This window comes from Solenopsis invicta, chromosome 4 (assembly GCF_016802725.1).
Source record: "Solenopsis invicta isolate M01_SB chromosome 4, UNIL_Sinv_3.0, whole genome shotgun sequence".
In the NCBI taxonomy this organism is placed as follows: domain Eukaryota; kingdom Metazoa; phylum Arthropoda; class Insecta; order Hymenoptera; family Formicidae; genus Solenopsis; species Solenopsis invicta.
Window position 1 is genome coordinate 7026464 of NC_052667.1, and position 13142 is coordinate 7039605.

General features: G+C 25.4%; 2 protein-coding genes across 2 annotated transcripts; one reads left to right on the forward strand and one right to left on the reverse strand.

Annotated features, from left to right (window-relative positions):
* The first annotated feature begins 206 nt into the window (after positions 1-206).
* LOC120357676 (cytochrome P450 4c21-like) lies at positions 207-10617 on the forward strand. Its single transcript, XM_039448827.1, has 12 exons — positions 207-531; positions 892-998; positions 2412-2502; positions 2741-2929; positions 3735-3798; positions 5259-5385; positions 5449-5506; positions 5770-5861; positions 6026-6094; positions 7319-7496; positions 7844-8023; positions 8090-10617. Exons 1-12 carry the CDS (start codon positions 369-371, stop codon positions 8257-8259), a joined length of 1488 nt encoding a protein of 495 aa, XP_039304761.1. The 5' UTR covers positions 207-368; the 3' UTR covers positions 8260-10617.
* On the reverse strand, positions 10270-13001 carry LOC120357682. The gene is made up of 6 exons (XM_039448834.1): positions 12866-13001; positions 11951-12129; positions 11413-11440; positions 11113-11324; positions 10627-10786; positions 10270-10523 (listed from the first exon to the last, which is right to left on the reverse strand). Exons 1-6 carry the CDS (start codon positions 12894-12896, stop codon positions 10417-10419), a joined length of 717 nt encoding a protein of 238 aa, XP_039304768.1. The 5' UTR covers positions 12897-13001; the 3' UTR covers positions 10270-10416.
* Between the last annotated feature and the right edge of the window lie 141 nt (positions 13002-13142).

Here is a 13142-nt window from a genome sequence, read left to right on the forward strand (position 1 = left end):
CTTTTTATGTTAATTGTCTCTTCGGCAAGATAAAATCTCTATCATTTATATCTTTTCGCTTTGTCGAAAAGATATAAATAACTTAAAAGAGTATAAGATCTTTTGTCGTAAAGAGATCAGAGTTTTTGTCGACTTTGAGTCATATTTCAGTCGACTATTTATTAACCATTTGTCGACTTTCAAAAATCGACAAATAGTCACCAAATAGTCAATTGCTGTCGAGTTATAGTCGACTGTTGAAAGTCGCCTTTAAGTCAACTGAGAAAAGTCGGCCTACCAGTCGACTAACAGTCACGCGTGTTGTGTGGGATCCCATCAATAACTTTCAATATTACTTTAGTATTTCGTCATTATATATACTAAGAGCAATGTTGTTCATTATTGTGGCACTAATTGCGATTCTTGCGTGTATAATAATAAATTACTTTATTCGAAAATTCTTTTCGTTTGAAGCACTGAACAAATTACCAGGTCCAGTCCGACTGCCACTTGTCGGTACTTCGTACATCTTTTTGCAACAAAAATCGCAAGGTATATATTTATATTGTTCTTATTTTAATGTTATAGAAACATAACATCATATTTATCAAATTTTAATTTAATAAACGTAAAGAAACAAATCAAAATGTAATAGAATATGTAACATATGTTACAATATGTAACATCAACGTAAATTGACTTGAAACTCGGTTTAAGTTTCTATTTTTTTTCTAGTTCTAAGAGTTAGAAAAAAATAGAAAGTAAATTAAACCGAGATTCAAGTTAAGCTATGTTGAAACTTTTTAAAACTATCTATCTAAATGTAATCCAAACAATACAATAAATAGAAAATCATTTTATGAAAATATTTTATTTACAATATAAAATTTCTAACATCTCAAAACTTTTTAGATTTTCTAGATATTATCATGCTGATCTGTAAGAAGTATTCTTCTCCATTTCAATTTTGGATGGGTCCTCAACTAATCATCGTCATATATGAACCAAATGAAGTACAGGTAAAGAAATAACATTTATAATATTTTATTATATATATGTATTTTGATGAAAAATTTCTCTGAAATTTTTGTTGCACTTTTTCTGTATATTTCTCCAAAGTTTGTTTAAAAATAGAATCCATTTACGTAAAAATTGCGGAGAAATATGTGGTGAAATTGTACAGAAATTAGCAAATAAACTTTTAAGAAAGGTTTGGAGAAATAACCATAAAACTTTTCTGAATTTTCTGAATTTTTTTCCACGTTTTACAACATTTTTCAGTAAAATTTTAACAAAATTTTAATATAATTTTAGTATAACTTTAGCATAATTTTAGAGTGAAAATATTTGGAAAATATTTAATTTAATTAAACTTTAATGGAACTGTTAAAATTGTTTTACTCTCTTTTAATTTGAAGTCCAATTTTGGGGACTCTCTTTCAAAAAATCTTTTAATAAAATGGAATTTTTTGTAATGTCTGCAAGCGTTACAATTAAGCGTTAAGTGGAACGCAAATAACTTTTATCTGGAACTTCATTCCAATAAACTTGCAATTAAAATATCTCACAGGGACCTGTGATAACCTATAATAAAAAATCTAAATCACTTTTTTAGATAATCGCGATATAGTATATCGAGCAAACTAATTTGTTGCATGTGTCCTTACATATTTCTTGTCGTATATTTGATAGCACCAAAATAGAACACAAATGCAGCAATATGACTATTTATATATGCAACAAATTGATGAAATTTCAACAATATTAGTACGATATGTTGTCAACAATATAATAGTAATATACAGACTTTTTAAAAATAACTTTCCGTATACTTTTTAAAATTAACTCAATATCTTTTAAAATTTTAACGTCTTTTAAATAATGATTTAAATGATTTACAAAAATTTTCTTTTATTTCTTAAAAAAATGTTTGCACAATAGTTGAAAATACACATTCACGTCTATTCTATGAATGTTATGACCGAACTATCAAACTACTGTATATGCTCGATGTCTTATAAGGACTTAACATTATAAATGGCACACAAATCTTCTTGACCGTATTTATTTAAATTAAAAAGGTCTTATTTGGAATACAATTTGTCTCACTATTCTCTATATTTTAATATATATAGACATATTTTATATACAATATAATCATATAATTATACATAATTATATATTTTAATACATATGGACGTATTTAATATATAATAATATATGTATAATTATAAATAATTTTATATAAGTAATTTTTCCTTGGCCCTTGAGAAGGCAAAAAAAACTTTTTAATACGACAATTTTTTACAGAGTTATGCTCATTTGAAGTTTATAGAAGTTTATTAAATTTTGATATAAAATTACTAGTTGCGATAATTTTGTTGACGAATGTATATTATAAAAAGCCATTAATAAATATGTGATGTTTACAGACTGTTTTAAAAAGCCGTCTCTGTTTGGATAAAAGTATGGTGTATAAGGTTTTAGAACCAATATTTGGCTCAGGAATAGCGTCAGCCCCTGGTAAGATATATTTAAAGAAAGATAAACATTTATTTAGTTGTAGAACTCCTTTGTAATTACTATAGCATAACATAAAGAATGCAACATATATAATAGCATAGATTTATTAATTTTATTCTATAAACTAATATTATAAGTCTCACAACAAGCAGCCTATTTTACTAATATTCTTCTTATTATTGTACAACTCTTATTATTTTCCATCTATTTTTTTACTCTTTGGTAATATTTAATTTAGCACACATATGGACTGGACATCGAAAAATGATAGCTCCAATTTTCAAAACAGTCAATTTGAGAAAATTTGTTGATATATTTGTTGAAGAAGCTTCAATGTTAACTGAAGAATTAGAAAAAGTTGAGCATAATGAAAATGAAATTTTCTTTCTTAAACCTCTAGAAAAATGTGCTCTTAAAATTGCATGTGGTAAGGCAATACAAATTTTATATTTTTAAGTAGAAGATAAATTACGTATATGATGAATTACTGTGAATTATTGATAATCAAAGTATTGGCAACTATTGGCAGTCTAATTTAAAATACTTGGAATATATAAATTATATAGAGAATTATTTTTAATTTTACTTTAATTCTTAAGTAGTCTACTTATTATTATAACATTTCATTAAAAATAAAACTTCAATCTTTTAATTTAAAAAAATGCTTAAATTCTGCAAGTCTCGATTTTTATTTGAGCGACATTTATTCTTACTAAAAAAAATGTCAGAAAAGACAGTTACAAAAATGAGTAATTTTAACTTAAAATTAACAGACTATGTGTTATCATTGAAATTATTTTATTTAATAATATAAACTTGAAAATAAATAAAAAAAAGCAAATTATTAAGTATATTATTAAGTAAATTATGCATAGTTACAATATAGTTATTCAGATCGAATAAAGTCGCTTATCATGAAATGTCGTTTTCTAAAAGATTTATGGAAAATATATTTAAGTTTTATCACTAAAAGTTAGCAATTGTTAATAGCAATACTTTGTTGTATGTAAAATAAGAAATAGGGTTAAAATTTAGTACTCTATACTACATAATAATTATCAATATCAATTAATGTAAAGTATCAACTAATATTTATTTATCTGTTTCTATATCATATTTTTTCTTATTTGGAATTACTTTGTTTATGCTTTATTTATGCATAGTATATAAAATAACAATTAAAGACTACATATTAACTTGAAAGTTTCCATTTCATATATTGCTATGTACAGGCACTATGATTGGTATCAAGGTAGAAGAAAATATACTTGATAAAACTGTGGAGGCATTTGAAAGGTATATAATTTTCTTATAATTGTCGAGTCTTCTAATATAAATTTAATATAAATATATAATAAAATATCTATTTAAATACAATATTTTCTTAAAATATTTTATTTTCATTAACACCAAGAAAACTTCTGAAAAAATGTTAATCTTAACCCAGTCGGCACACAGATTCAAAAAGAATTAAAAAAGAATTCAAACTTAGAGTTTGAATTTTTTTTTAATTCTTTTTGAATCTGTGTGCCGACTGGGAAGTTAATTTTGTAAAATTCAAAAAGAAAATGAACTGTTTACTGAGATCGCAGTTTTTGATGTATAAGAATTATCTGTATTTAAGACTTGAGAATATATATACATATACTATATAAGTTTGACCCTAATCTGAATCTTCATCAAAATTAAGATAAATTTAATGGCAATCGAATAAAACCTGATCTGATCTTTCTTCCACACAACAGTTAAAATATCCAAAGATTGTTAAGAAGTCACAAAACGTTGTTTCTTATTATTGCCAAAATTTAAAGTAGTTTATTGTTAAAATTCTAATAAACAGATCGTAGAAAAATATATCTAGTGTCGTGGAATATCATAAATATTTTGTGTATAAATATAAATATTTTGCATTGATTTCTAAAAGCATCTGTTAAAATTACTTCGTGCACTCTATTTAGATATTGTAGATTACTGAGCATTAGTGTTTGCTGCATTTTTATAAAAACTAAATTTCTATTTTGCAGGTAGCAGAAATTTTTGTAGATCTATATCTCTACGTAATTTTGAAAAATATATATTACATATTAATTTTTTAACTTTAATCTAATTGAAAGGCATTGCATGTGAATTTTAAATAATATTATTGAATTTAATGTGTGTATAAATTCGGCAAATAAAGTATTATAGGTGAGCTGTGGTTGTGGAGTATGATCATCCGCTTGTGCATCTCTCTTGCGATTTTGCACTTAATCTTATTGTAAACATTGTATATTGTTTTTTAGAAATTACAAATTATTTAAAAAACAGGGTTTTTAATAAGTTTTAAGTTTTATTAAAAAAATTTTTTAAGCCAAAAAAATTATTTAAAAAAATTTTTAATAAAATATATTTTATAAAATATTTGTAAACCTTTGTTTTGCAGTACTTATTTGTATATAAAATTTCTAAAAGATTATTAATTAATACTTTTTTTTATAAATAAAAGTGGAATAATGTCTTTCATGACATTTATATTCAAGTAAACAAATTTGCCTAATTTTAAAAAGTTTTATTTGAAAATTTACTGCATATAATGATAGATTTTAGAAATATTTCTGTTGCAACATTTCATACCTTGCAGAATCCTTTCTAAAAGTGTTGCACATGAAATGCAAAGTTCAAATTTTCTTTGAAAACTCTTTGTAACAATCAGTGCTCTATGAATATTCATGGTGATAATTCATATATAAAAGTTTATTTTTCATAACACCTTTCAGAATGAAAGAAATTATAAGAGCTAGATTTCGGAACCCATTTTTGATTCCTGATTTTATATTTAATCTTACATCTATGGGAAAGATGCAGCGAGAGATATTAATCTTTGTTCAATCTTTTATTGATAAGGTATACATATTTATTAATATTTCATGTTATTTTCTTCACTATATAATCTTTATTATTATATAGATGATTCAGCAATGGGCAAATGAATCAAATACAACAAACGTTAATGATAGCAAAGCTCGTAAGTTTATCAATATTTTATTCTTGTGCCTTGTAGTATTGTATAATGCTTCCAATGTAGATTAAAAATAATAAATTGAGAATTGTATTTAAAATACTTGTATTTTCTCTTTTTTATTTCTCTTTTATCTTTAACAATATATATTTTATTTGTTCAAAATTTATTTTTACCATAAACTTTTAAAATAATATACATAAAGATTATCACTATAAATATATTGATAAGTAATTTATACAAACCTTTTTTTTTATATAACATTATAGATAAAAGACTTGTGGACATTTTAATGAATTCAACTGATAAAGAATTCATAGAAAAGGACATTTTCTACAATTTGTTTACGATGTTAGTAACGGTATGTAGAATACGTACTCTTTAAATTTTTTAAAATTAAATGTCATTCAAAAATTATACGGACACAATTTTCACTCTGGTACTGCAGTGACAAAATTTACGAGATTTAAAAAGTATGTAACTATTTTCAAACTAATTATAAGATATTATTTTTATTTTTTATAGGCCAGTGACACCACTGCTGTTACGATGTACTTTGTGATCTTTATGTTAGCAAACTTCCCAGAAATACAGGTACGTATGCAATAGTATTGTTGCCCTCAGGTTGAGTCGGTTCTAAAACATTGTATTCATAATGCTAAAATCGGTGCAAAATTTCAAAAAAAGAGAGAATTCACCAATCGCATTTGTACAATTTAACCAACTAATTAATACGACTGATTAATTCCAATAATTAGTCTAAAAGTTAAAAGTTAATTAAAAAGTAAAAAGTTAGTAATCTTAATCTGTTATCTTAACTTAGTTAATTTTAAATTATTTAATTTTTAACTTTAATTAGTTATTTTTAAAATACAAACTTTAATTTATTAAATTAAATAAATTTAATTTAATTTATTAAATTAATTTTTAACTAAAAAGTTAAAAATTTATATATGTAAAAGAAAAAAATTACAGAAAAAAACACATTTTCAAATAAAAAACAATATGTCTTTGTTATTTTATATAAACGTAATTTAAAAATAAAATATCTGGTAAAACTTTTTTTACCGATAATTATACATATATCGTTACACTTATGCATATAATTATGTAATATTAATTATATGTCCACATATATAATTATATATAATAATTGTATATATTTTATATAAAGATCATACATAACTATAAATGTATAATTATACATACAGGGTGATTATTAATGAATGTCCCCACTTTTTACCATTAGAGCACGCATTTGTAATTTCTAATATAATAATATGTGTGAAATACGTATCCGTCGGTAAATCATGCTCCTATGATAAAAAGTGGGGACATTCATTAATAATCACTTGTATATAACTATACATATATAATTATGTATACATATATGTACAATTTTTTACGGGGTATTAAATTTCTTTGATAATCCATATTATAATTGCTTTGAGTAATTTAACGTTAAAAATTACAACTGTCTAATTTAATATAAATGATATGCTTTTCACAATAAACTTTTAATTTAACTTAATTTAATGTAACTTTTAATTGAATTAGTTTTTTTGTGCATATAACTTTAAACATAACTAAATTAATTTTATAAGCCATTAACTTAATTTTCCTCAAAATTATGATGTGATTGGCCGTCTTTGGCCGTCGGATTTGTTTTTAGCAATCAAAAATTCATCGGAAAAAGCTTTATTACATTTCAAAAAAATGTTAAACTATGTTTTAAAAGAGAAGAAAATTTTAATATAAGTTAATAAAAAATGTATTGTATTATTATGTACATATTTACTTTATTTAACTTTATAATAGGAAAAAGTATACAAAGAGTTGTTGGAAATTTATGGTACACAAACTCCAAAGGCAGCACCGGTTAAATATGAGGATCTACAACATATGAACTATTTGGAACGTGTTATTAAGGAAACTTTGAGAATTTTTCCTACTGTTCCTATTATCGCACGACAAGTGACGGAAGACTTCAAAATAGGTTTACTAATTTTTATAAATGAGCATATATTAATTGTTAATTTTTCTTGAAATTTATTAATTTGTCATAATAAAACATGAACAAATTAAGATTCAAAAATCCTAATTTGTTCATATTTTATTACGACAAAAATTTCAAAAAAGGTTAACAATAAATACATATTTTCATAGAAATTTATTTATTTTAATTAATATACTGGTATTGATTCTATTATTCTAATAATATGACTATCAGAATATTAATTTTTATTTTATCTTAATTTTATTTTAATAAGAAGATTGCTACGTTTCTATCATACTTTTCTTTGCAAAGTTTATATCTGGATATTATTTTTAAAAATGTTTTAGGAGATATTGTTTTACCAAAACATACTGATATTCTCATCCCATTTATTCAAATGCATCGAAATAAAAAGTATTGGCCGAATCCATTGGTGTTCGATCCGGATAGATTTCTTCCGGAAAATATAAAAAATTATCATTTGTTTTATTTTACTCCTTTTAGCGACGGGCCAAGAAATTGCATAGGTAAACATAAATAAATTATTATGTATTATAATAAAATTGATTTACATATAATTGAAAAACTTGCAGGTATGAGATATGGAATGATGTCTATGAAAGCTATTCTAGCGACGTTGATACGAAGTTTCATATTTAAAGTAAATGAAACCATTGAAATAGATAAAATAAAATTAAATATGGACATCGTGTTATCGACTTTAGAACCTGTAAAAATTAAATTAAAAAAACGAAATCCCTAATAATGTAACATGTCTAATGTATGTATATATCGATGATAGTATCGTGCAACAGTTTTTTTTTTTTAATTATTAAAACTGCATATGCATGTCAAAGAATATACGGAAATGAAAGTAGATGAAAAAAAAATAAATACACATTTTCCTCTTTAAAATTGTTCTTGGCTCTGTTCTCCTCCACGATCTTCGAATTTGCATAGGAGCTTTGGGAAGCGCAGCGAGATCTCTTGCGATAATTGTATCGTAACGATCACGAGTTTATCTTAATTCCTAGAATATTTAATAATATGGGAGATTGTGTATTCTATTCAATTGAGTATTCTAAATTATTAATGCCAATTTCATGCAAGAAAATCTGCCTGCCTGCAGAATCTTGAAAAACTTGAACAGCATGAGGAAGTTTCCAGTAAACACATTATCTTTCAGACCTAGTCTTAAAGGCTATACGGTCCACTTGACGCTACAATGCTTCGTAACACTTTTTGATCGGTTAATTTGTAAAATTCTTTGTTCCGATTGTTTCGATAAAATCAAACGGTTTATCGAAGCACTTGTAGCGTCAATTGGACCGCAGCCAAGACATCTTCTTAAAGACTTCTGTTGAACTTTGTTTTAAAAACAACTTTTTAAAAACGACTTTTAAATGTCTTTTTTATGACGTTTTTGAGACATTGTCTGAAAGATGATGTCTACTCCTACAGAGAGGAATCCGAGAGCAGCCAGGTCGGCTTTTTTTTGCGTAACGCTCGAAACTCCAATTTCCCAGGCGAAAATGGATGAGGTTTACTGCGCGAGCAGTTTCAATACGGTAAAAAGGTTTTCATACAAATTATATATTAAATATGTTTATATATATTAAAATATATATAATAATTAAGGAATTTCAAAGAAGACACTCTTCTTTAATCAATTTGAATGTATTTCGATATTTCATGATTACAGCCTTTATTACTCTGTATAAACATTTTTTTACAGACGATTTATGTATTCCCATTGCATTGCCAATAACTCTATATTCTGCAGTAGATGCTAATTTATATAAGGCCACAGCTACTTGTTTTTCTACAGATATAGGTTCCCTTGGCATTAAAAATTGTGGTTCTGGTTCTAATTCATCTCTGAGCATATCACATAATTCTATAAAACTCTCCTTAGACATACGAAAACTTTCAATCCATTCTTTTTCAGTATAATGACAATTCACAATCCTTTTCCAAAAATCTGAACTTCTCTCAAGTTGCCAAATCCTTCGATATCGTATACCTTCTGCAATTAATTCTATTTGTTTTAGACTATTAATTTGTTTCCACCTTAATAACAACTCTGTTCTTTCTTGAAAACATAACCTTTTAAGCGTTGCCTTCAATGCACGTCGTCTACGGGAAAACAATCGTCGTAATTGTTTTTTCCGACAATCTTGTTGAAGTCTATTTATTGCAAATAATGCAATAAATAAGGATGTAACCTCTTGTATATTATTCATTGTTTACAATTTAACCTTTATATAAAATTATTCTTTCTATTGGAACTAAAACAATTGTTAGCAGAAAGATACCATATTATTTGATGCGTATTTTATTGGATTCTTAATGGTTCGTATTATTCACTTGATATTGTTCGGTGTAAACACATGCAGATTTCATACTTGATGCGTATTAATTTGATTCGCGTATTAAAATTGCGTTCGGTGTAAACAAGGTCAGTGTTCAATGAGTTTAAAAAGTGAGACGTAAACCATCCAACAGCTGAATATTCGGCAACTTGTCAATTTTGGTTAGTTGGAAATTTATAATAAACTTTAGTTTTTAGAGTAGCACAATAAATACGTTTAAAGAATTAATGCGTTTAAATAAATAATTATCCAAAGATCGTTTAACTCGTGTGTAAATTTTTAACTTGTCACAATAATAATTTTATATAAACTTTTCAAAATTTTCCATTTTTAGTTTTAATGTGATTTATTGTGCTACATATATGTATATAAGGATAGGAATAAATAAATCATATATAAACTTTATTAATAAAATTACATATATTATTTTATCTTGTATATATTATTATATATTTTATCTCTCAATCGCCTTGTAGAGCGAGAGAACATGAACAATTTGTCCTCGTTATTACGAGTAGAATGACGCATCTATTATTAATTAATAAAATTTATTTTTTTGAGAGCGATCTAATTCTATCGCTGGCTCGTCGCACCCATTCTTTCATATATCCTTCCACTTCGGCCATTGTCGTATTTATTGAAATCATAATTGCTTCTAGAAAAAGATGATAAAATAATGGAACGGTTAAATGCGAAATGAATAAAACAAATAAAAAGTATATTGTGTAAATATGAATAAAGTAAATGAATATATGTACCGATAATAACGTCTGAAATTTTAGTTTTCTTTAATGCTAATCTGTTTTTTTGACCTGTCCACGTATAAATTTGGGCCAATTCATCTGTAATTGTTTGAGACATGACATTTCGCACTGTCTTACTGACAGTATCTCCGCCAATATTTGACATTTTTTTTACCTATAATACAATAAATATATTTTGAATATTAAAAAAAAACAAAGATATATATTTCTTATAGTGTGCTTTGAAGCTGGATTTTCCAATTTAGCTTTTTATATAATACTAAAATTTATAAAAGAAGAATGCCTAATTATTCAATTATGAAACATAAATTACAATAGTTAAAATAACTAAAAGATCATACTAGTTTTGCTTTTATTATTATAGTTTTGTTATATTTTTATATTATTGTAATTTTGTTTTATATTTCATATATTTTAGTGATATTTTATGTTGATATATCTTTATAAAAGATTTAAATTTATAAATTATAATAGACTTACGAATTGTCGTTGAACGTCATTCTGCATCAATTGCTCGTTGAAATGATTCAATTCCTGTATTGTAGTAAGAGGAAAATCTGGTAACAAGTTATTGTTATTTTGTTCGACTGGATCGGCTTTATCACCTCCTTTATTTTCCAGCAGATTAATGATGCCGTTGAGCTTATGCTTTATTTTTGCATTTATTTGTAAAAATTTTAGTCGGCATGCATCTGAAGGACAAAATAATTTCTTTATTAATAAACAGAACGCAATTCTATAATATAAAAATAGCAGTGAAGTAAAAGCAATAGAACTTACCACATGAGGCACAAATGTAATAAAAGATCTGTAACATATATAAATTCACAGTAAAAAAAATACAAATAAATAGATATAAAAATATATTAATCTTTTATAAAATCTGTTTGCGCAATCAATTTCTAAAAACTATTTGGGCAAAACTATAACGTTGACGAATTATTTTATGTTTAACAACTATATTTGCAAAATTAAATTTAGAAATTGTTCAATAATTGAAAAAAATATATTTTAATTACATTATACATATTTATATTGTATTATATATACTTTTTTATAAAATAATATAGAAAAACATAATAAAGATTAATGATTCTAATGTATAACAAGTAAAAAATAAAAAAAGAAGCAAAAAAGTATAGTAAACAGAGTACAATTAAAATGAGTTTCTATATTTATAAATTTATAATTATACAAAGATAAAAGTTGAGATTAAAATTAAATTACGTTTTGCAAGTATTGTGCAATGTACTTTTCTTTTAAAAAAACATGATAAAGGAAATAATTAAATATATGATAAAGAAAAAAATTACCTTACCTTAAAGATTGTACTTTCCGTATAACAGAAAATAGAAGAGTCAATAAATGTGAGCGTATAAGATATAAGTCCTTCGCATCCAACCAGAAATAGAGTATAAATGTAAGCGCAGATGATATAATACAAGTCTTTCGCATCCAATCGAAACAATACCATGAGGCACAAATGTGATAAAAGATCTGTAACATATATAAATTCACAGTAAAAGAAATACAAATAAATAGATATAAAAATATATTAATCTTTTATAAAATCTGTTTGCGCAATCAATTTCTAAAAACTATTTGGGCAAAACTATAACGTTGACGAATTATTTATGTATAACAAGTATATTTGCAAAATTAAATTGAGAAATTGTTTGATAATTGAAGAAAGCATTTTCAATTACATTATACATATTTATATTGTAACCAGAAAATCAGTAAAAACAAAATGAACCGATTGCAATTGAAAAAGAGTATAAGAAACTTTATACTATAAATCTTAACTTCTTAATATTGGTATCTTTTATATAATGTTATGTTTTACTGTCCCGGGGTCGATTGTGTATTTTTGAAGAAGAGTGAAAATGTAAAAAATGAGCAGTATTGATTGGTGATATCGTTAGATCTAAGAGTCTATACCATGCAATCAGTGCTCCACTTTTCACATTTTCACTCCTTCAAAAATACACAATCGACCCCCTGAAAGAGTAATCCTTTAATTCCTTTAATTTTTAAGTAATTAATAAAACATTACATATAATTACATCTTTACTCGAACACGACCACGTTTCTTGAACATAACCTCTGTGATTTTAGGTCTTAAAAGATACTCGCGAAAGGCTCTCGTGCTTAGTGGCTAAATCTAGTACGAAAAATCGTAGCGTGTACCATCGACTTTACTCTTAAAATAAATGATTTTTATCATACGTACCTCGTAGATACCGAAGCACATGGAAGCACATGGAAGCAGGAAGAACAGAACACAATTAAGTGTTACACAGCGACCGGCGGAGAGAGAGGCCCGGGAGAGCTGCGCAGCAGATCGCAGCGCAGCTCTGTTGCTACGCTACGAGCGAATTAAAACTAAAATTTCTTTTTATGTTAATTGTCTCTTCGGCAAGATAAAATCTCTATCATTTATATCTTTTCGCTTTGTCGAAAAGATATAAATAACTTAAAAGAGTATAAGATCTTTTGTCGTAAAGAGA

Excerpts from the sequence above, each read along its gene's own strand:
- LOC120357676 (XM_039448827.1), top strand. The coding sequence starts at position 369 with ATGTTGTTCATTATTGTGGCACTAATTGCGATTCTTGCGTGTATAATA. Across the intron at positions 999-2,411 it reads ATGAACCAAATGAAGTACAG|ACTGTTTTAAAAAGCCGTCT; the intron begins GTAAAGAAATAA and ends TGATGTTTACAG. Across the intron at positions 3,799-5,258 it reads ACTGTGGAGGCATTTGAAAG|AATGAAAGAAATTATAAGAG; the intron begins GTATATAATTTT and ends AACACCTTTCAG.
- LOC120357682 (XM_039448834.1), bottom strand. The coding sequence starts at position 12,896 with ATGTGCTTCCATGTGCTTCGGTATCTACGAG. Across the intron at positions 11,441-11,950 it reads CGGAAAGTACAATCTTTAAG|ATCTTTTATTACATTTGTGC; the intron begins GTAAGGTAATTT and ends TATATGTTACAG. Across the intron at positions 11,325-11,412 it reads TTACATTTGTGCCTCATGTG|ATGCATGCCGACTAAAATTT; the intron begins GTAAGTTCTATT and ends TTTGTCCTTCAG.